Source organism: Anoplophora glabripennis, unplaced genomic scaffold, assembly GCF_000390285.2.
Source record: "Anoplophora glabripennis isolate ALB-LARVAE unplaced genomic scaffold, Agla_2.0 scaffold329, whole genome shotgun sequence".
In the NCBI taxonomy this organism is placed as follows: Eukaryota; Metazoa; Arthropoda; class Insecta; order Coleoptera; family Cerambycidae; genus Anoplophora; species Anoplophora glabripennis.
In genome coordinates this window covers 3,392-28,165 of record NW_019416941.1, presented here as the reverse complement: position 1 = coordinate 28,165, position 24,774 = coordinate 3,392, and the positions used below count along the sequence as shown (strand labels likewise).

The 24,774-nt window shown below is 33.5% G+C and overlaps 1 protein-coding gene across 2 annotated transcripts in view; it reads right to left on the bottom strand.

The window, feature by feature from the left end:
• Positions 1-21,230, bottom strand: part of LOC108907789 (myrosinase 1) — a 43,616-nt gene extending 22,386 nt beyond the window's left edge. The window contains exons 1-9 of one of the 2 annotated variants that reach the window (XM_018711584.2): positions 21,127-21,230; positions 20,903-20,985; positions 19,636-19,836; positions 18,856-19,248; positions 18,586-18,680; positions 18,141-18,437; positions 17,911-18,048; positions 17,515-17,618; positions 17,001-17,165 (exon numbers count right to left, since the gene is read on the bottom strand). In XM_018711584.2, coding sequence (XP_018567100.1) covers positions 17,039-17,165; positions 17,515-17,618; positions 17,911-18,048; positions 18,141-18,437; positions 18,586-18,680; positions 18,856-19,248; positions 19,636-19,836; positions 20,903-20,985; positions 21,127-21,170 — 1,482 coding nt within the window. In that variant the 5' untranslated portion in view covers positions 21,171-21,230 and the 3' untranslated portion in view covers positions 17,001-17,038. Of the gene's footprint in view, positions 1-17,000; positions 17,166-17,514; positions 17,619-17,910; positions 18,049-18,140; positions 18,438-18,585; positions 18,681-18,855; positions 19,249-19,635; positions 19,837-20,902; positions 20,986-21,126 lie in introns of those variants that run through there. The other variant, XM_023455728.1, reaches the window with a different exon arrangement.
• Between the last annotated feature and the right edge of the window lie 3,544 nt (positions 21,231-24,774).

Below are 24,774 nucleotides of genomic sequence, written 5' to 3'. Positions count from 1 at the left end.
TAAACGTGTGTTGGGATCTAAATCTTCAAGTTTTTGAGCAAATGAAATGGCCGAAGAATTACATACATTTAATTGTCTTGATACACTACGGACACTTCTTCTTGGCTCATTTTCGATGACATTAAGAATTTCTTCTTCTACTTCAGGTGGCAACTGACGAAGACCACTGGCCTTTACGGCATGTTTTTATAAAAGAATCATACTCTCGTAATCTTCTGTTAATCGAAGCGAATGTAATAATATGGTGAGGTGTTCGACGATTTGGAAATCTTTCACTGTACAATAGTGCAACAGCTCGACAGTTTATCTTGCACCATCCTAATATTAAATGTATGTCGGCAAGCTGGTTGATGAATATTCCATGTTTAATAAAACAATATTAATAAAAATACTTCCTCCTAAATAAACTAATGGAACGAATTTAAAAAACTAGTTTTAAATTCGCAAACCGCAACAATGCAGACCTGCAAATATTGCCTTTTCTCTCAAGGTTTTCTGAAAGCGATTTTCTCAAGAGACATTTTTTTTTAAATAAAACGACTTTTTAAATGTTACTGCCTGTTTAAAAAAACCATCACTGTAAAAGTTTTGACCGCTAAAAGCGGGAGGTAACCGGAGAAAACTACCACCCAATATATCAATTTGACTAAAGCTTTAAGAAATAATACGCTTTAATAGTCCAAATAAATGTGTCAAATTCTAACGTGATCGGAAAAGGTAATGAAGTTATTAATTAAATTAGTTCTATTTTTGACAACTTTGAAGGCCTGTAACTCAAAAACCAAAAGTTTTTTTCGTAAATCGTATTTATTTATCACCGTGACACCACAGACAAACGTTGTCGGTGAAATTTGCAGACACCCTGTATATAATCAGTTGCTTGCATTCCAAAATTGATTTACATTATACAACCAAGTATGTTTTACCTAAAAAAATTTTTATCTTATTCATTACTACGAAACTACGAGTATAATTATTAATATATAAAAAACAAGATTACCTTTTTATGACAACACTGTTTATTTTTGAGTAAACTGTACTTCGCAAAACCCAAAATGTATTTGTTATGGTGCGCTTATCTGATGCGCAAAATATAGGAATGCGGATGTAACTTCAGCAATATGAAAATAATATCGATGCTGCATGTTCAAATTAGGAGATATATTACTAAAAAGTGAAAATTTAGTGCTAATAAAACTTATTAAAAAATAGCGATTATTATATAATGTAAACTGAAATTTCAGCAACTAATTCATTATAGTTATCGAAAACCGAAAATAAACAATATGAATAAAATGTTCATCTAAATTCATCCATGGCATATACTGGGTGGAGTAATTATCTTGAGACAAAATAATACCTCGGTTGGACTCGATTATTTCGAAAAATGTTTCAGACTAAAATTGTAGGGCACCGAGGGGGCCATTGAAAGACTTATATTACGGCTTCCGGTCTAGACTGGAAGTTGATTTTTTAAATGGAAACATCCATTTTTTACCAAGCATCTCGACTGAAAAACGAAAAAAAAACTTTTTCTAATTATTGTTTCGATTTGGAATAACTTTTTTTTAATAATTCATACAAAAGTTGTTGGGTGAAAAGGGAGCTACTTTGACATGACCTTGAAAATGACCTTGATCTTGACTTCAAGGTCGTTTGAAGATCAAATTCAATATTTTAAATGGGGCCCTCTTTTTTGACCTCGAAAATTACAAGAGCTGGAAGTTTTACAATAAGATATGAACTTAACCTCAAAAACAAGATCAGATATCAAGGTCATTTTAAGGTCGAAAATATGTATAATTATTATTAACTACCTACTTTTAGAACTACCCAGGAATAACGACGTGAACGTAGTAGTTTTTATTCCCTTTAGGGTGCTTTTCTTCGGTGAAATGAAGAATTTCTTCGGATTTCTGAAGAATTTTATGATTTTATTAAAATAATTATTTTAAATTCCAAAAATCTCTTTGAATCACATTTGTAAAAACGGTTTCATATAAAAACATTATAAAAATTATTACTTTTCATTTCAAAAATGCTTTCTATTTAATCTTTATAAAATATTTATTATAATTTAAAAAATCTAAAATTATTGTTTCGTATTGAAAAATAATAATTTGATAATTTTAGAACATACTAATTATTACCATACCTATACTTTTATAGTTACGCCAAGACCAACGTCGGAAGAGTTGACGACGGAAGTATCGACGTCAGGTAATTCCAAAAATCTCTTTGAATTGCATTTGTAAAAAAAAGCGGTGTCAACATCTTATTTGCTTCATACAGATATTTGTATTGAGGAATTTACTACATACATTTCGGAAAATTCGTAAATTTATTAATCATTGAATTTGATGCAAAATTTAATCATAAAAACGACTGATCGTCACTTCCTGTTTGACCGGAAATGCCCTAAACTTTGTTATTTCATATGGAACACCCTGTATATTATTTTTGTTTTCAAATCTGCTGAAGAAACTAACACTAAAATATGTATTATGTCCTATACCTATCTTTGACAGTTTCCGAGAAAATCGTGCTTTAAAATGTCAAATGTGTCATTTATAAAATCCTTTTGAAATAAAACAAACGAAGAAAGGTACAAAGTCATATGATATCTTTAACTTATTTTAGGAGTACTAAAGTCTGATATCATAAAAATGTCGCACTTCCGGCACATCCGGAAAATACCGGAAGTAATTTTTAATAGCAAGTAACTGCAATAATTTTAATGGAATGCTCTACAACTAATTGAGAATTCGTATTCTACAAGCAATTTCGAATCATTTTTATGTACACTTCCGTATACCCAAAGTTCGGAGTTTTTGATATATTAAATGTTTAATGTAAAAATGTCATCTGAACGATGCATAAATGAAAAACGATATAATCAGTCAATGCATAGATCAGAGGTGCCTAGGAATCTTAATTTTAATATGGTTGCTATGAAGGGCTTTTGTTTTTAGACGCCATATTGTAGTATAACAATCCCGGGTTCGATAAAAAAAGATAAATAAACGTAGTTGTGACCAAAAATATGTGATCGTCATAAGGAATACCTACGTTGTGTACATCTATTTTTTTAATTGACCGGAAGGCGCTGGCTACTAACTTTAAAGAGGGGAAGTATGTTTTAATTTTATAAAACAAAAGCAGAGTAAATACACCTAACTTTATTATTTACGTACAACAGTCTTCAAATTAAACATGTGACAAATAGAAAGAACAACAAAAACATTAACAACCATTTAGTAAAATGGCTCACCTAGAGCTCCTGCGGGGAAAGAGCATGGCAGAGAAAACCACGATCGTTGCTCTAACTACCCAAATATAAATACAAAACAACCGCTAACAAAAGGCATAAATTAAGATCCTTTGCTAATGATAAATAACACCCGACTCATTTAATGACTCACTAAATATCACCTCACTCAAATTGGACATACACACTTCCAAGTAAAACTGAAGAGACTTGGTTTTAGTTAGCCGGAAGGTACTGGAGACCCATACGGGAGGCAATCCAGCTATGAGTTGAGATTTCGGAAGATCTGTTTTAGCAATTATTTTTTTTTGTATTTAATAGTAACGAAGTGATTTTCCGACATCCCACATTTGTGTCCTTTTTATTTAGTTTTATTAATAAATGTAGTTTACCGCACCGACATTGTTTTTGGCATTTCAAACGCCGCCCGTCACCGCGTAGCGCCAAGCCGATGGCCTGCTAATTCACACCGCGTACGCCAGTCTTTCGCCAGCCAGCGTAGGGACCAGTCGTGCCGAGCCCAGCCTGCCGTCCAGCCAGCGATATGTCACCACCGCATGAGTAAGAATTTTACAAGTCCCTCTTAGGAGAACTACGCAGTCGCTGCCGAAGCATCACCAGGGCTAAGCCGCCATCAGCGTTCAGTTCACCACGAGGCATCGTAGAGTCCAGTAGAGCCGTCAGCCGTTCCAGTAAGACCTACGTCACCAGTAAGGAATTGGTAAGATTTCACTAAGTCCTGCCTGAGGAAACTGCGCAGCCGCCAGGATCCGCCGTACGAATACAGCAAACAAGCTGCATTCGAAGATTCAGTTCCTCACGAGCCGCCGGCGCCGTAGCAACCAGTTCAGCCTGAGAACAACTCCAGTAAGCCGAGGCGTCACCGCAGGAAGTAAGTAAACTTTTACAAGTCCAGCCTGGCAGAACCGCGCAGCCGCCAGGAACCACTTCAGGAACATTTCCAACACGCCGCTTTTGAAGGAGTCGACACCCAGCCGGAGCGGCGAGCAGTTGGGTCCATCTCCTGTCATTACAAGAAGCCGTCCAATCCGACCATCACCGAAGTAAGTAAGGTTCCGCGCATATTCAATGCGCAAGTCTCTTGAGGTGACAAGAGACCTGGCGAGGTAATTGCATTGCAGAATTAGTTCCGTTCTACCGCTCCTTCAGTGCAGACGTGTCGAGGGAAGGAAGTAAGTTAAAGGTTTAGGGAATATAGGTAAAGACTTGGCTACTGTCCGTTTGTACTAATCATACTTTGTCTTTCCAGATATCCGTCCGTACGATTCCGTGGTTGGGTGCACTGTTGCAATTATCNGTACGCCAGTCTTTCGCCAGCCAGCGTAGGGACCAGTCGTGCCGAGCCCAGCCTGCCGTCCAGCCAGCGATATGTCACCACCGCATGAGTAAGAATTTTACAAGTCCCTCTTAGGAGAACTACGCAGTCGCTGCCGAAGCATCACCAGGGCTAAGCCGCCATCAGCGTTCAGTTCACCACGAGGCATCGTAGAGTCCAGTAGAGCCGTCAGCCGTTCCAGTAAGACCTACGTCACCAGTAAGGAATTGGTAAGATTTCACTAAGTCCTGCCTGAGGAAACTGCGCAGCCGCCAGGATCCGCCGTACGAATACAGCAAACAAGCTGCATTCGAAGATTCAGTTCCTCACGAGCCGCCGGCGCCGTAGCAACCAGTTCAGCCTGAGAACAACTCCAGTAAGCCGAGGCGTCACCGCAGGAAGTAAGTAAACTTTTACAAGTCCAGCCTGGCAGAACCGCGCAGCCGCCAGGAACCACTTCAGGAACATTTCCAACACGCCGCTTTTGAAGGAGTCGACACCCAGCCGGAGCGGCGAGCAGTTGGGTCCATCTCCTGTCATTACAAGAAGCCGTCCAATCCGACCATCACCGAAGTAAGTAAGGTTCCGCGCATATTCAATGCGCAAGTCTCTTGAGGTGACAAGAGACCTGGCGAGGTAATTGCATTGCAGAATTAGTTCCGTTCTACCGCTCCTTCAGTGCAGACGTGTCGAGGGAAGGAAGTAAGTTAAAGGTTTAGGGAATATAGGTAAAGACTTGGCTACTGTCCGTTTGTACTAATCATACTTTGTCTTTCCAGATATCCGTCCGTACGATTCCGTGGTTGGGTGCACTGTTGCAATTATCCGGTGTACTTAACCCCGCTGCGCGTTCAGGTCATAGGATGTTGCTTCCCCCTCCTATCCGCTCTATGAGTTGAAAGGCAGGTCGGTCCTAACCATATTTTCTTTTTCAGATCTGTCTGTACGACTCCGTAGTTGGGTGCACTGTTGCAATCATCCGGTGTACTTGACCCCGCTGCGCGTTCGGGTCATAGGGTGTTGGTTTCCCCTCCTATCCGCTCTATGAGTCGAAACGCAGGTCGTTACTAATCATACTGTTTTTTTTTTTCAGATCCGTCCGTCCAACTCCGTGGTTGGGTGCACTGTTGCAATTATCCGGCGTACTTGACCCCGCTGTGCGTTCAGGTCATAGGGTGTTGCTTCCCCTGTCATCCGCTCTATGAGTTGAAACGCAGGTCGGCGCTAATCATGTTTGTCTGTTTCAGTCCGCCAGCCGCCCACTAGTGCCGAGGAAACTTGTTATTCTTTACTCTGTATTTATTTTCTTTCGTAGAGATAATAGCCAAGCCTATAGTATATATAGCTTTTAGCTCTTGCTAGCTTTGTTGCTTCCTCACCCCGCCCCTGGTATCTGCACGCCGCTTACCGTCACATTCAAGCTTGTTTTGCTAGTACCGCTAATTATGTGTGCTTTGCAGGTCACCGTTTAACACCGCACCATTATTTTACCATTTTCCGTAGTCACACCCTGTATATAACCGTAGCCGTTTGTCACCGTTTAGCTATAGATTTAGAGGAGCATAGTGTAAATAGGTAAAATTGGACTACAAATAAATATAAATATTTCCCAATTTGTGGCCTTTTATTCCTGTGTGAAGTCTAACTCTCTCTAGACCCTCTGGACATATCGTGTCTTCACTGCAGCCGCCCGTGTAGTGGTGTTTCTACACTTTAAACAGAAACTGGCGCCCGAGGTAACCGCCGCCAGACGTCATAGTGACGAACTCCGAAGGAAACAAACTACGACGTCACATAATTATTCTCTTTACAGATTCATTCCTCACGGGCGAAAATATTCAACAAGGCTCTTATATGCGTATGACATAAGGTGAGCACAAGAAATGATTTATTATTTGTTTTTCGAACAACGTAATCATGATAAAACAAGTTAAATGTGAAACAAAGGAGTTGTTATTGCAATATCTGGGCAGTCACGACAATATATGTACATATTTTAACATGTAATAAATGATAAGCAATCGCTGATAATAATTGTAACAATTTTACCTTAGAAAAATATATACCCCTGAGCATAAAACAATAAAGGCTAAACATTCACAGAATTATTATCATGAAACATCTATAACCATCACAATCATAAGATTACATAGAACAATTAACAACAAAGTACTTAAGGTGGCCATATCCCTGGCCGAGAAATGGTGAAATTTCTGGCATTTTTAGGTACTGAAATCTTGAAAAGTAAAACGTGTAGAACAAAAGTAAGCACAAAAATAAAATCCTTGATGTTTTGTTTATTCATTGTTACAATTTAAATTTACCCAAATAAAATAATAACTAAAAAAAGCGTTTGTAAAACATGTGTTTTCTGTTATCCTAACCCCACATTTTAAGAATTATTTTCACGTACTTATAAATAAAAGTAAACAATTTTATATGTAGGACTAAGCAAGTAAATGTTATAAGAATATTTACATGTGGAGTTATGTCTAAAAAAGTTAGTATTTTCGTAGATTTCAGTACCTAAAACCTTGATGGTTTGATCAATTTTTGTACCTGTTTATTCGTTTTACTGCGGCGTCTTTGAAAATACTCAGGTGGCACATAACATTCCTATTATTTGATAAGCTTTAGATAATTCAGTTATTAAATGTTTGAAATTATTTGTCTTTGCGGAAAACACTATTTAAAGAATATGGGGTCATTAAAGAATAATTACCTGCTAATTAATACCGGTTAAACACTTTAATTTTTCACTACTTATATATTTTCACCGTACACATCGTCTTACTTTTCACTCTCCGCTGTTCTCACCTCAACTATTTAGGCTTCCTTCCAGAATTCCCCACCTAGGCGTTTGTTTTTGTGCTTCCTTCTACCAACTGTCAATATTACGTTTCCATTATTATACAACACTCACGTAACAGGTGACGTCGAAGTTGATACGATAAGTATGGATTTGCACAATATTTGCATCTATTTAAATATTAGTATTAAGGTCAAAGTCATTAACAGTAATATTTATTTTAAAAAACATGGTAACAGTAAAGATAAGAAATTAAAGAAAAATGCAACAAATCATCCATAAATTAAGTGTCCAAATTGTCCACCATTCATTTGATGACATAAATTAATCCTGTTTCCAAATTCCCTTAACATTTTCCATTTGAGCCAGAGTTATATTATTTACCGCTCTTGTAATCCGATCGCGGAGATCTTGTAGATCAGCAGGTTGTGTTCTGTACACTGCTTCTTTAATGTGACCCCAATAGAAAAAATCTAAGGTAGTGATATCGCAGGACCTAGCTGGCCATCTAATTGGCCCGTATGTACCTATCCAACGATCCTCAAACTCTTGATTTAAATGATCCATTACTCTTCGGGCATTATGGACTGGAGCTCCGTCCTGTTGGTAATAAATGCGTAAATATTCATTTATTGGTAAATTTTCGAGAAAGTCAGCTATTTCATTGTTTAAAAACTGTAAATACTGGTCTGCTGTTAGTGGATTTTCAAAGAAAAATGGTCCAACGATGCGCGTTCCAATTACTCCCATCCACACATTAACTCCAAATCTTTCCTGGAAAGCTCCTTGTCTAAATAATTGGGGATTTTCTTTTGCCCAATATCTTGAATTATTTCTGTTGAACATACCCAAATTTGTGAAGCGTGATTCGTCAGAAAAAAGTATTAACCGACTTAAATTTGGGCGTCGCTGCATCATAAACCAATTACAAAACTCCACTCTCCGTTGGTGATCGGCTTCATAAAGATGGTGGTGTATCTGGTACTTATATGGCTTAAAATTGTGCTTTTTTAAAATCTTTCTGACGCTTTCCCGTCCAATTCCAATATTAGCAGCAATTTGCCTAACTGAAGTAGTCGAATCTATCTCAATACACGCCAGAGTATTAATCTCCGCCTCTTCATCAACAATAAACTCGTTAGGTTCTTCCTCAAGTTTTTCTGTTTTTAAGTGACGTTCAAGCCAAGGAAAATATTTGCCATGTGGCTGTGCACGATCTAGATATCGTCGCCTGTATAAAGCTTTCCGCGATAATTTTTAAGATTCAAGCGCATCAAGCGGCGAAAGCAGTAAGCTCCGAGACAAGGTAATTTTTATATTGCGGTTCGTGTTTACAGATTCATTTGAACAACATTCGTTTTATTTCCCATTATTATTAGTAATTTTGTTATTAAACTGCGGTTATTTGACTTTTGTGATATTTTATAGGTTTCAAATATTTCATAAATAAATTTTAATGCAAGTATTTATGTCTACCTTGTTTGTTTCTAGCATTACAATTTAATGTACATTTTTTGAGGTTATAACTATGAAGTTATCCGTTGTGGAATACCAACATTTCATATTTAAGTGCCAACGAAAACTCTCGTTGTATGTATATCAGAAGGAGAGGCAGTTTTTAACGCTGGTCATGTGGTACTGTGTGGGAAAATTGGGCAAAGTGATTTAAATTTAGAAACTTATTCATTGTGTCTGTAAACTAGTGCCCTTACTAACAATGCTCTTCAAATTCAGAGAGTATGGACTATCGATAATAATATTTTGAAAATTTGATGAAAACTTAATTCTGGAATTTTCTTGGACCATGAAGAATAACCATGAACTGAACAATAATAGTTTGACAATTTCTTCTTTTTATCCATAACCCTAGATAACTGCTGATAACCATAACTGCTGAAGTTTTCCTCACACTATTTTTTTAATATAATATGTCTAGTCTCCCTGATAACAGTGTTCAAAAGCAAACACTATACACAGTTTTAAATAGAATACAAAACGAAATGTCACACACAAGAAATGTTTACCTTGTTTCACTAGTATTACTTGTCACCGCCAGAGGGCGAGCTCTTAGCTGCATTCGCGATTTGCTTCTCTGAGATTTTTTCTCGCTTCTCCATACACTAGTAACATGTCAATTTGATGTTCGCGAGTAAAAACTGGCATTTTAAATAAAAAAGAAGTAATAAGCACCACCACTAAACGTGAAATGTAACAGCAAAATGTCAAATTAAGTCATTATGAAAATATGGCGTCGAAAAACAAATGCCTGTCATAGCAACCATATTAAAATTAAGATTAAGATTTCCATTTACGCATCGTTCAGATGACATTTTTACATTAAACATTTAATATCTCAAAAACTCCGGACTTTGGGTATAGGGAAGTGTACATAAAAATGATTCGAAATTGTTTGTAGAATACGAATTCTCAATTAGTTGTAGGGCATTCCATTAAAATGATTGCAGTTACTTGCTATTAAAAATTACTTCCGGTATTTTCCGGATGTGTCGGAAGTGCGACATTTTTATGATATCAGACTTTAGTACTCCTAAAATAAGTTAAAGATATCAAATGACTTTGTACCTTTCTTCATTTGTTTTCTTTCAAAAGGATTTTATAAATGACACATTTGACATTTTAAACGCGATTTTCTCGGAAACTGTCAAAGATAGGTATAGGACATAATACATATTTTAGTGTTAGTTTCTACAGCAGAATTGAAAACAAAAATAATATACAGGGTGTTCCATATGAAATAACAAAGTTTAGTGCATTTCCGGTCAAACAGGAAGTGACTGTCAGTTGTTTTTATAATTAAATTTTGCATCAAATTCAGTGATGTCTAAGGTTTGAAATCGCTATTCGTGCCTAAGCTAGAGCTTGTGTAGTAATCTCGTGGTCACCCGGTAGATACACTAATGCGCTTAAAGCTTTAAAAAAAACGATATAAAAGAATATTCCTAAATTTAAATAAAGTAAAAATTTAACATTAGCCGTGTTATTCCTAATGCTCATGCACGAAAAGAATAGACTCATACGCATGTGAGCTCTTGTCGATAATATGTTATCGCTGTCATCATTAGCGTATTTTCGCTTGTTTTGTTTAATCTTGGCATTTTCTAGTTCTACTAAGTATTGTTATTGTTTTTCTTGGTGTTGTACTGTGTCAGTGTGTTTATTGAGTGTTTTTTTCTTCAGGTGGTTTATTATAAACGTACTCTTACAATTAACCATAACCAAACTTTCCTTGAATGATATCCTGTTGCAAGGCTGCTTCGCTTACATGAAATTATCTTTAATGCGCATGCTCAGTAACATTGATATAAAAGTCAATATTGTTCTATGAATTTAAATATATAAATTCTATAATTCTTTTAGATTGTCACTTGGGGTTTGAAATTTCTTAAATATTTCTAACATTGCCAGAATATAGCAATATTTAAAGTCATGACAAAGAAGCCATTTTTTTGGCACTTATGTCCAAAGTACACTCGACGCAAGATAAAGGTTTCCAATCTGAATCGTATTTTGTTTGAAATGTGACGGTTTAACCGCTTGTCTATATGGGATGGGGCGTTCCCATTAAACTCGTGTGGCAATATTTACCGTTACATCTGACATTTTACGAGTTTTGTACAAAAATGCTTTCCTGGTAGATTGGCATTTTTAAAATACGACTAATCAGCAAATTCTTATAGCAGACCCCGTATGCATTTTTATTATTTTGTTTCTATTAAAAGAGTTGCATTTACATTACAATAGAAAAATCGATTCATCCTAGTTAATAAATCTTGCGAAACGTTTACTACCTACTTACGAATAGTTAGATTGAATGGATTTAAGAAAATTAAAAATTTTCATTTTTTTTAATTTGCAGCTCGGAAACGGCGGCCTTAAGAGCCTACGTGTGTGTAACAAAATTTACTTAATTTTAGCCACAGAATGGGCCTCTGGTTTTTCTGTACGCCATTAATGAACACTGTATAGGTGCCCGCAATGAAATCAGTTGAAGTTTCTTATAAAAGTTGTAAAGCATACAATTCTGCAAAAAATGGCCTCTTGACATTTTCTTGTACTATTAAAATTAACAGAGTTAGGGAGGCTAGAAATTAAGGGAAGATTTCAGAAATTTAAAAAAATCATAACAAGCAGAAAAATGAATGAATTTTATAATTTTTTTTTTCAATCTACTCTAAAAAATGTAACATTTCTTTTCAGAGAAAGAGATATAATTTTTAATTTTTAAGGTGGCCATATTCCTGGCCGAGAAATGGTGAAATTTCTGGCATTTTTTTGTACTGAAATCTTGAAAAGTAAAACATGTGAACAAAAGTAAGCACAAAAATAAAATCCTTTATGTTTTGTTTATTCATTGTTACCATTTAAATTTACCCAAATAAAATAATAACTAAAAAAAAGCGTTTGTAAAACATGCGTTTTCTGTTATCCTAACCCCACATTTTAAGAATTATTTTCACGGACTTATAAATAAAAGTAAACAATTTTATATGTAGGACTAAGTAAGTAAATGTTATAAGAATAATTACATGTGGAGTTATATATAAAAAAGTTAGTATTTTCGTAGATTTCAGTACCTAAAACCTTGATGGTTTGATCGTTTTTTGCACCTGTTTATTCGTTTTACTGCGGCGTCTTTGAAAATACTCAGGTGGCATGACATAACATTCCTTTTATTTGATAAGCTTTAGATTATTCAGCTATTAAATGTTTGAAATTATTTGTCTTTGCGGAAACAGTATTTAAAGAATATGGGGCTATAAGAAAGTTATAACAATTTTAAATTTTTAATCGTTAATTTTAATGATGTAACAAAACTAAAACAATTTTTTTTCTATACTATTCGATTAATTATTTAAAATAATGAAAAGTTGCCTTCGAATTTTTTTTAAGTTTGTTTTTTAGACAGATACAAATTTATTTACCTTTTTATGAGCTTTGGTGTATAGTACAGTGGCAGTGTAATATCTTAAATCGTTTTCGACATATTTAGAAATAAACGGATTTTAAATTTCTTTCAACATCTCTCTCAGAAAGGAAACATTTCCGGACCCATAATGTCGTGAACTTATTTACTTATTTTCACTTCCAGAACACGTCCTTAAAATATTTCCCTTTCCTTCCGAAACTGTATAAGTTATAATATTGTATAAACTTACAATATTTTTTTATTTTGTTGCCTTCATGACCTACCTAACTACTTTCTGCAGAATATTACACAAATTCTTATTTCAAAATATTAATTTTCTCAGGGACAAGCAAAATAATGTGGCAAGACGAAATAATTTCAAAACCTGTATACTCTTCTCTTTTTATAATGCATATACTTCAGGCAATTTTTTGTTATGTCGTTACACACGTGCCTACACAAAAAAAATATGACACGCCCCTAATATAATTATTAGAGAGTGGACAATGTGTGTCTTTAACCCGAAGAATAGGTCAAATTTTGGTAGAGATGTCTACGCGTTCAAAAATGTATTGTGTATAAACCATGCAAAATATAATTATTATGTATAGCAAATATATCGTATTATCCTCGCGAAGATTTGTACCCTTTATTTAAAATCCATAAATCATGTGAACAGGTTAAATAAAGAGAAAATAATTAAGTTAATTTAGTTCTAAAGAAATGAAATGACACACGCGCCCATCTTTAGTCAATTCGTCGACATCGGTTGCGTTTATCGAATTCCTATTGGTCAGAATTCAAACTGCAGCCCTGTTATGAATGGAGCGTGAGTTGAACTATTCTATCATGTGCGTCACCTGAGGATATTCGTTACATTGACTCCTAATTTCCAATTAAAAGAACGACACTATTTTTAACCGGGGGTTGCTTATTATTTGGCGTATGCGACGTCACTACTAAAAAGGCTTATTTTCTAGTGTTGCGTAAGAAATAAGTAAAATAGATATAGGTACCTAAATATCTAAATAATTAATTGCTTGATTTTTGATATACATAAGAAGAGCACACGGAAAAAACGATCTAAGTCCAAAATATCGAAAATCAGGATTATTACGCTAAATAGTAGTTTAGCATTAGTCCAAGCATTATACAGAAATGCTTACAGAAATTATTACCTGGACAAAAAAATATGACCGTATAGAAAATTAAATTTTAAATTGAGTTTCTTGTTCTTTAAACTCGATCCAATATGGCGAACATGGTTAAAAAAAATCGCAAAGTTGAAAAAAACGGTTTTTCTAAGATAACTAAAAAAATATAGCACGGATTGAAAAATTTTAAATGAGAAAGTTGTAGGTTTTAAAAAGATCTATCGACTGATTTTTTGAAAGTATCGATTGCTTTGTTACTTTTCGAGATATATCGAAAAAACCGTTAAAAATCTTCTCTTTTCTCTTCTTCTATAACTCGTTTACATTTACGTGCCCATATTTGCTATTTACTGCAAGCATAGCCCGCGGCAAGCCAAAAAAGTACATTTTTGAAAAATTTAAAAATATTAATTATTTTTCGAGATATATCGATTTTTTGAAAAAAAGGCGCTCTCGAAAATTGGCTAGATCTTCTCAGCGGATAGCCCTACAGTAACGATTTTCGGTTTATTTTCTTCGTAAAGAGTTATATTATCATGCTGTTAAAAAATGTTGACGATTTTATTAATTTTAAGGATCAAAAAATGACTTTGAATAAGTTGCACTTTTTTGGGTATGTTTTTTTCAAATTACTATTTCAATTTTTATTTTATGAAAATGACTTTTAAAGAAAGAAAACTAAACATTTACGGGTCTATTTTGCTTCTAAGGCGAAAATGCTATAATATTCGTGTTTAGCTACCCCAGATTAAGTACAAAAAAATAATAAAAATTGAAATAGTTATTTGAAAAAAACATACCCAAAAAAAGTGCAACTTTTTCAGTCATTTTTTGATCCTTAAAATTAATAAAATCGTCAACATTTTTTAACAGCATGATAATATAACTCTTTACGAAGAAAATAAACCGAAAATCGTTACTGTAGGGCTATCCGCTGAGAAGATCTAGCCAATTTTCGAGAGCGCCTTTTTTTCAAAAAATCGATATATCTCGAAAAATAATTAATATTTTTAAATTTTTCAAAAATGTACTTTTTTGGCTTGCCGCGGGCTATGCTTGCAGTAAATAGCAAATATGGGCACGTAAATGTAAACGAGTTATAGAAGAAGAGAAAAGAGAAGATTTTTAACGGTTTTTTCGATATATCTCGAAAAGTAACAAAGCAATCGATACTTTCAAATAATCAGTCGATAGATCTTTTTAAAACCTACAACTTTCTCATTTAAAATTTTTCAATCCGTGCTATATTTTTTTAGTTATTTTAGAAAAACCGTTTTTTTCAACTTTGTGATTTTTTTTAATCATGTTCGCCATATTGGATCGAGTTTAAAGAACAAGAAACTCAATTTAAAATTTAATTTTCTTTACGGTCATATTTTTTTTGTCCAGGTAATAATTTCTGCAAATTTAACATTAATCCGTGACAGAATGCTTGGACTACATACGAATTTTATTTCGTCCATAGTAAACCATTGAAAGACCGATCTCAGTCCCTTATATTCGCGATCAAAGTCCTCCCAATTTAGGAATAACCAATCCAAGTCCGACAGCCGATCCAAGGGGGGAGTCGATTTATTCATGTTTACCTCTTTAGTCTTTTAGACACGCTTTTCTCCTGGACAGACTTTCTACCACCAACCTACAAGAAGTGCCCATTTTCCACAAGACTTCTAAGAGAAATTTGCATAAGCCATGAACATCCAAGAACAATAGAAACAAGAGAAAATTATAACAGAGCGAGACAAAGCTTCATTATTGCGGGGCCAAATTTGATTTGGAAGGGATCCCCAAAATTGTTATATGAACAAGCTATTCCGGTGCCAAAGAAAAAGCTCCTACAGCTACAGGAACTAAAGAAATTCCTTGCTGAAGAATATCAAAATTACTACTTGGAGATGCTGACCATAGATAACAATAGGAGTGATGATGAGTTTGATGTAAGTTTACTGATCATTTTTGACAAAAACTAAAACAGTTATTCCTTCTTTGCAGGAACTATAAAAAAACAACACTCTTCAGAACACTCTTGTTCACATGTTAATGACAGCCTATCATTTTGACAGTTTAATACATCTGTCCAAAAACAACAAACGAACGAGGTTATTTTTGTTACCTAAAAGGGAGCTTAAAACAAAATTTGTTTTGGACTTGGATCGTTTTTCCATCTTTTTTGTGTAGTTATATATTTTCAAGGTTTGTTTTTTTTTTTTGAAAAAAAAATGTTTTTGGTAATACTTGCTTTACTTTTTGTCAAGACGTTAATAAATCATCTAGTTAAGGCAAATAGATATTTTGTTTTTTTCAGTACGTAATATCAGGACACTTTTAAACTTTAAAACTGATTTATCTTAAAACTTGCCAAATGTGACTCTTCATATGCGTATGAATTTAGTACTTATAAGGTTAAGTAGGAAATCAAAGCAAATACGCAATATCCTCATTTAAAAATGTAACGCAACCATATTTCCCAAATTTATTTACTCAATCGTTTCAATACAAGTATGTAGGTACAAGGTGTGTGTGATACTTCGTTATAAATTACCTATTTACCTATTTATCTATTTATAAATTTTCTCAAAATTGGTTCCTGGTATTTATATACTTGTATTTTATTTTTAATTTAATTTTAAGAAGACACGTCATTTAGCCTTCAACTTTGTAAAATTATATAGTTTTATTACATGACAATATATTAGAAAATTAAATTTATTAGTATGATGTAGAGTATAATATGTTTATAAATTTAAATAATATTTGACCTATATATATAACATTTGTAAATTTTTTTATAATAATTCACCTTTGATGTTTAGTCTGAAGATGCGGTAAACCCGAAACGATCGTAATAAAACAAATTGGAAAAAAAATTGTTTCATAAACTAAGTTATTTTATTGACCAATATCCCCAGTAAATAAATAATTTTTATTCTGAAGCATTTTATATTACAAAATGATTTGAAAGGAACACAGATACTGCAAAAGTTACTTTTCGAGTATTTTGTTATAGTTACGTAATATATTTAGATCAAGATTAATTATTTTTTTAAACAGTTTTTTCAATTTCTATTATTTTTTTTCAAAATTCTTTGATTGCATATTTAAAAGTATAGTATAAACAAGAGTTACGGCTTTTTAAGCAAGCATTTTGGATTGGAGTGTATGCGATTACTTGCTTTTGTTTGGCCAGAGGGTACTAACACTTTTACATCTGAGGATGATGCATCCTGTATATTTTGATTTTTAATAAACGTTGCGTGTTTGGGCTCCTTACTAAAATTTAATAAATTTTAAGAATTTTGACACAACTTCCTTTCCCAAAATAAATTAGGTAAATTAGGTAAGTTAATATTTTGAAAATATATTAGTTTCACATTTTATATTCCATTAAATAAAATTTGATAAATTTTTTGTCCTTACCACAACTTCACAGGCAACAAAAGGTCGCTAAGAATAACGTTTTTGTTAAGATTTTTGAGGTTCTAGATTATTTTATAAAAAAGGCAATATTTATTTTTTAGTTTTAATTGAAAATATAAACCTTTGTTTATTCCTCACAAGTGTCTACCAAACAATGAGTTTCGACAACCTTCTTGTAGTAAGCCGCAGAAGATTTAGGTGTTCTCGTCCTGTTAATGCTGTCGAAGTCTACATGGTACAGCCCGTATTTTTGTCTGAAAAGAGAAAACAATTAAACCAGTAAAAATCATTGAATTAAATTTCATATTTTTTTAGCATGAAACCAGTTTACTTTATCAATTGACTTGATACGCTAAATAAATATCTAATAGCAGGTAACATAGATTACCCAAGGCACGCATGTGTTTCAGATAGTATGTGTTTTTTACTTGTTATTTTTCGAGGAATTTACGTATATTTGAAAAAATTGCTTTGATAAACTTAAGAAATATCCAAAAGCATGTAAATATCCGATTTAACCACTTTTGGATACTAAGGCATGCATGTATAGCAGATATTATATGTATTCCAAAAACATTGTTTATTACTTTTCGATGAACTTACGTGTAACCCAGTCCCCATTCGAAGTTATCCATAAGACTCCATGCAATGTAGCCAATTACATTCACTCCATCCTCTATAGCACTTCTTACATTGCTGAGATAATCCTACAATTGACCAGTGTTGATAATAAACATCTTTAATTGTTTGTGATTGTTAGATTTTAGTGATTATTTTCATAATTCTGTACGAACACTTAGAATAATAAAATAAGCACATTGTTTTAAATACAATAGACCTGACACTAATATTTGTTTTTTATTTTTTAGTAAAGCAAGTTTAGTGGCATAGGCAACATTACATTTTATATTTTATGCAACTATATTGAGTGCATGCGCCAGTATATGAGAATAGACAGTTTTAGTATTACCAACTAGTTATATAACATAAATATATTACCCTGAAAAAACGAACTCTTGTAACATCATCTATGACGGAACTATTATCAGGCATACCATTTTCTGTAATTATAATTGCTGGATTGTTGTAGGTTTCCTTTAGCCAATTTAAAAGTTTTCTTATACCCCATGGAGTTATCTAAATGACAAAAGAAAATATTTCACGTACAAAGATACTTAACTGTTTATTATTTTATTTTTGTGGTACATTATTAAAGCAAAAAAAAATACCTTGAACCCAGGCGCGGATGCTGACTCCCAGTCATCGGGCTGGTAGCCATCAGTTCCCATGTCGTAGTTGTAACTTGGTTCCGCAATTGGAGCTTCGTCCGTGGCTACTGCTAGAATCGAAGAATACATATTGACAGCCATGTAATCGAAAGTACCGCTGATGTATGCAATTTCTTCGTCGGTGAATGCTGGAAGACGGGAGTGGTTGAAGCCTTCAGTTAAACTACGTTCTGCAATGCGAGTCTTCATTATTTCTGGGTAGTCGTTGTTATAGATAGGATTTGCATACCATCCATACTAAAAAAAATTTTCGGTAAATACTTTTGAATTTCCCCTTATCCATAAATATATATAGTTATGTATATGGCAATGCTTTAAAATATACAAACATACGAACCAACATTTGTTTAAACATAAAAATGTGTAACCATCTAATTGCACTTACCTCGAATTGTAGTGCTGTATCAGCAGCAACTGCATCTTCTTCACTGTCGGAAGCAGGTTCGAACCATCTAGTATCAATAGTGATTGATACTTGTCCTAAAAACAATGATTATTGTTTTGTAATAACAACAGTTTGATTGTATCCTCAAATGGGATAGATTTTATTATCTTCATCCCAAGAAATGTTTCAGTCACAAACTGTTAGAAGATTTCTGTATTTTAAATCTTCGCAATATCATCTAATCTATCTTTAATGTAATTAATACAGTACCTTGTTGTGTAGTCCGAAATTCTTGGTCATAGATATGCCAAGCTTTAGCGTGAGCCTGGAGTACGTGGTGGGCACACACATATTCTGCTAATCCCGTCAAATTGATTCCTGGTGCCATATATCCCAGGCCATAACCCAATAGGCAAATTTGCTTGGGTTCGTTAAACGTAAGCCAGTATTTTACGTCATCTCCAAAGAGTTCGAAGCAAAGCCTCGCGTATTCCGCGAAGGTTTCCACTATGAAATCGCTTGGCCAACCCCCCATGTCCTGCAAGGGTTGTGGCAAGTCCCAGTGGAAAATGGTGATCAGGGGTTCGATGCCGTTATTTTTTAGTTTTTTGATTAGGTTCTTATAATATGTCACCCCGGGAAGGTTAACTTTGTTTACGTATCCTAAAAATCACAAAACAGATGTTTAGTGTATTTTATGTAATATGAACAGTCATTAATGGAATAACATTTAATGTATGAATGCTAATATGCTGTTATTAATCACTTCAATTCTTATAAATAATATCATGATATAAAATACTAATGAATACTAAAGCGGATATAATTAACCAAGAAATTAAAAGATTGTGCTATTAGCAAAATGCGAATTTAAATGATAAATTTTTGTACAGTATTATCTCCATAACATACTTTTTCAACCATATCTCCTTGACTATTAGAGATAGATTCGTCAGTTTCTAAATCGGTGCAAATAATGGATGTTTTAGTTTTTTTATAGATTTAAGATAATGAATTGAAAGAAATGTAATTACTAAAGTATAAAAATACCTGTAGGAAGTATTCTTGACCAGGATAGTGAGAATCGATAAAAATCAACGCCTAATTCTTTCAACATAGCCACGTCTTTTTTGTACTTGTGATAAGAATCACAAGCCACATCACCATTGTCATTATTAGCAATAAATTCAGGGTGAGAGTGCGTAAAGCGATCCCAAATATTTTCACCTTTACCATCTTCATCCCATGCACCTAAAATAACGAATTTATTTTTGTAACTAGGGAAAAATGTGCAAACATTGATGAAATAGATAACCACATTATTTTAAGACTTTAGTCCACTTTCTCTTTAGAAAGTCGTATAAAAATTGTAAAACGAAATAAGTAAATTTGGAAAAACAGTTTGTTTTTGAAAAAAATATTTATTTCTCATGGTTTCTTTAAGGTTTTGAAACCAAAAAGTTTAGCAGTTAAATAAAAATTATTTCAAATTTATTATGCAGGGTGTTCTGAAAAACGCTCACATAACTTCAGGGCCTGATAGAATTTCAAAAAATATTACAATTTGTTCCTATGAATCATGGGCGTATCTTTTTCTGTTTTCAAGATACAGGGCATTGAAAATAATTGTTTAGAATCTAGAATCTAGAATACTATTTCTACAAAATTCGACCGAATGAACTGAAAATTTTGTTATGTGGGTTTTCTGGGGATGCTAAGTGATCTGAAGTTATTAATTTTTGGCTATATCATACGGGGTGTTCAGTGCAGTACTCCGCGGGAACATTTTAGGTCCTAACTTTTTTTAGGTTAATCTTTTTTCCCCTTTTGCCACTTGCTGTTATGGCAAATTTTATTCTAAACAAAAAATGTGCTCTTGTAAGAAGTGCTAAAATTGGCCAGTTTTCGAGAAACAGGAATAGTACGTCAAAGTAAAAAGGTTAGGACCTAAAATGTTCCCGCGGAGTACTGCACTAAACACCCTGTATGATATAGCCACAAATTAATAACTCCAGAGCATTTAGCATCTCCAGAAACCCCACATAACACAATTTCAGTTCATTCTGTCGAATTTTGTGGAAGATAGATCCGAAACTAGGTTCTAAAAAATTATTTTTAACGCCCTGTATCTTGAAAACGGAAAAAGATACGCCCATGGTTCATAGGAACAAATTGCAATATTTTTTGAAATTCTATCAGGCCCTGAATTTATGTCAGTGCTTTTCAGAACACACTGTATAAATCAAATTTTATGCCTATTGTTATAAACAATCTAGAATCATAACTAATGGTAACAAATAATTACAAAGGAACTTACCTTCTACTTGGTAAGAGGCTGTGGCTGCACCAAACATAAAATCTTCAGGAAAAAGTTTATTATTGGTTTCATCATCTGCTATACTAAAAAATATGTAAAATTATATATTGATCAACAATTGATGCAGTTAACTTGAGCTTCTCAACTTCTACCATATTTATATTCTAAATTCTTTACTACAAAATGAAGTAATAAATATTGTGAAAAACGTTTTAGGAACTCACCTAATAGCAAGCAAGCAACAAAATATGAATCCTTTTAGAAACATGGTTAATGCGATAAACCCTCAAAATGCGCTTTATATATAGGAGTTCATAACTTATTACTAATAAAACTTTGGAAGTACCTTTAAGTTTGAAGTAGCTTTCGTAGGTACTTAAAATGATAAATTTTTTTAGCAAATATTTAAAAGCATTATTAAGCATTATTTACGATAATATTAAAAGACAAAACAGAATTAATTTAGGTATTTGTGATTCGTTTAAGTACTGAAATCGATATTATCAAAACACTATAGGTTAGCAAGTGAATTGTAAAGTGAGGATATTAATAAAAGTTGATGCTAATCTGTTAAACAGAGATAGCAAAAAAGTTCTATTGATCTGAGGTGGAAACTTATTTTAAACATTATTTTCATAGTACCCTTTTACAATAATTGTTCACCTTTCGATTTCAAATAAAGCAAATGCCTGATGAAATTATATTCAGGGATGCAGCTATACACTAACTAAATATTTCTCTACAGAGTAATTCACATAACATTCTTATCTTTTTTTGCTTTTCTGTGTAGGAAAGAATGGTTAATGCGAAATTTTAAGGAAACTGTCATGCGATTTCAAAGAAATATACAAACAAATTTGACTTGCATTTCGAAAATGTAAACCAAATTTTAGTTTTTTTTAATAGAACATCCTGTATATTTATAATTTTTTTAATTCTTCAATTTTTTCTGATTATAATAATATTGTAGCACAGAATTCACAGAAAATCCATCTGTAACAACAAAGAATGTAGAAAACGATGCTAGTCAAATATATGTCTACATTTTATGCGCACGACAAACGTATCATTCTCATTCATCAGGGACGATTAATAATAATCCCTATTGGAACTACTTAGTATCAGTCGCACAACACATGAAGGCGATTGCTTCTTTTTCTATCATTAGTTAATTCACGTTGATCAACATTTATCATTTATATTGATGTATGTTGATGACGTGAACAAAAATCCAACTGCTTAACTGTATTTGTTTTTATATTTTGTACCCTGGAACCACTGTAAGGGTATATTTTCTGTTGTTAAATTTACTAAATAAATTATACAAAAGGTATTTTATAAAACTTTCGTCTTATTCTAGACAAAGGACAAATATTCCAAGCAAGTTTTTTTGGTAACGCCCTGTTACCTACCTTATTGATAGTCAATGTTTTCTCCTTTTTAAGTTATTCAATATTTCTGTACTTTATCTTTCAAAAACTCTTTTAAAAAGAACTACATGGGAATCAAATTAGGACTTCTTGCGGATCATAAAGTTATCATTTCATAAGCAAAATGTTTTTTAAAATACTGTATCTTGTTTAAAACATCTTTTGTAGTATAGCATTTTTTAAATAAAATTGTTTAGTAAATTTACTAGAAAAGCATAATATTGCATTGTAGAGGGTCAATAAATAAATAAAAATATTTTGTAAACTGTCAAAGCAATTATATGAGAAGTATTGTATTCAGAAAAAAAAAGAGTGATCCAAATATGACAAATATACAGAATACTTGTTTCATGTTTTTCTTTCTATGAAACGAAATTATATTTAGAAAGTTTTTACCTTTATTTTGTTTTTATGATTGAAAAGTCGTTAAGAATTTTTAAATATTTGAAGGTGGGTATATAATATTCTGTTTTCAAAATGATTGTAAAATTTTAGGATTTTAGGATTTTAGATTTTTGAATTAAAAAATTAACTGACTTTTTTTTTTAAATTAACTGTAAAACAACAAACATTTGCTATTCACAAGTGTCTACCAAAATTGGGTCTCGATAACTTTCTTGTAGTAAGCCTTAGAAATTCTAGGCTCTCGAAGTCTACGCGGCAAAGACCTAATTTTTGTATGAAACGAGAAAATTAATCACATACTACTCCGAAATTATAGTGATTGATACTTGTTCTGAAAACAATGATTATATTTTAAAAATAATAAATCTGTTAATAACAAAACAGAAATAATAAAGTTGTTGGTAAACTATAAGATTACCTAAAAATCAGAATTCCTCATCGGCTCGACTGAATCAAAATATTTTATTTAATCATTATACTCATTAAAACACATGGTTTTATCATTATAGTTATTTTGTCCTTTGTTAGTTGTCTACATTATTATGGTAATGTTTTCAGATAATATTTTCGTGGACTCAAAATAGGCAGATGTAGGCTAATTCACCTGTATCAGAAATTGATTTGGTAGGCCGCTAGATGGCCTTAAAGTTCGTGAAATATTTTAAAATTTTGTATATAACTCGAATACGTATTATTCGATTTTGGTTATTTTTGGGGTATGTACTTTTGCTTTCAAACTACATATTTTGGTGTTACTTAACTCCTACAAAATTGATGTAAGGTGATAATATTCGTTCATAACTTTTCCTCTTTCGGGCAATAATGACAACAATTTTTTATTTGATAGGAGATAGCATTTGGAAGGTATTACAATACTTAACAAGGCGCTAGTAGGCCCTGATTTTGTAGGTTGACAGTAATTTCAGTTTGATCTTTAAATCATTGTACCTGCCAATTCTATTTTACTAGAAGCGGAATAATAAATATTCACAATGAACATGTGTATGCTCAAGAAACTCCACATGCTGTCAAACTGAAACATTATCAGCATGAATTTCGTATCAATGTTTGGTTTGGGATCATTGATGGTATCATTATTGGTTCTGATATTCTACCCGGTAGACTGAATGAGGAATTTTATTTAGAATCTTTGAAAATCCGAGTTATTGGAAGGTGTGCTGTTATTACTCATGCAGGGCTTATATGTGGTTTATGCATGATGGCGTTCCACCACATTTCACTGTAAATGTCCGGCAGTATCTGAACCAAAGATTCCCTCGTCGATGGATGGGTAGAGGGAATAATGTGGATGGATGGATGGATGGATGGATGGATGGGTGGATGGATGGATGGATGGATGGATGGATGGATGGATGGGTGGATGGATGGATGGATGGATGGATGGATGGATGGGTGGATGGATGGATGGGTAGATGGATGGATGGATGGATGGACGGGTGGATGGATGGATGGATGGATGGATGGATGGATGGATGGATGGATGGATGGATGGATGGATGGATGGATGGATGGATGGATGGATGGATGGATGGATGGATGGATGGATGGATGGATGGATGGATGGATGGATGGATGGATGGATGGATGGATGGATGGATGGATGGATGGATGGATGGATGGATGGATGGATGGATGGATGGATGGATGGATGGATGGATGGATGGATGGATGGATGGATGGATGGATGGATGGATGGATGGATGGATGGATGGATGGATGGATGGATGGATGGATGGATGGATGGATGGATGGATGGATGGATGGATGGATGGATGGATGGATGGATGGATGGATGGATGGATGGATGGATGGATGGATGGATGGATGGATGGATGGATGGATGGATGGATGGATGGATGGATGGATGNAGACAGACAGACAGACAGACAGACAGACAGACAGACAGACAGACAGACAGACAGAGAGATAGATAGATAGATGTTAAATACTGTAATATGGGTGACAAGATAATGTAGATATTTTTTTGCAAAATCGAGTAATACGTATTCGAGTTTA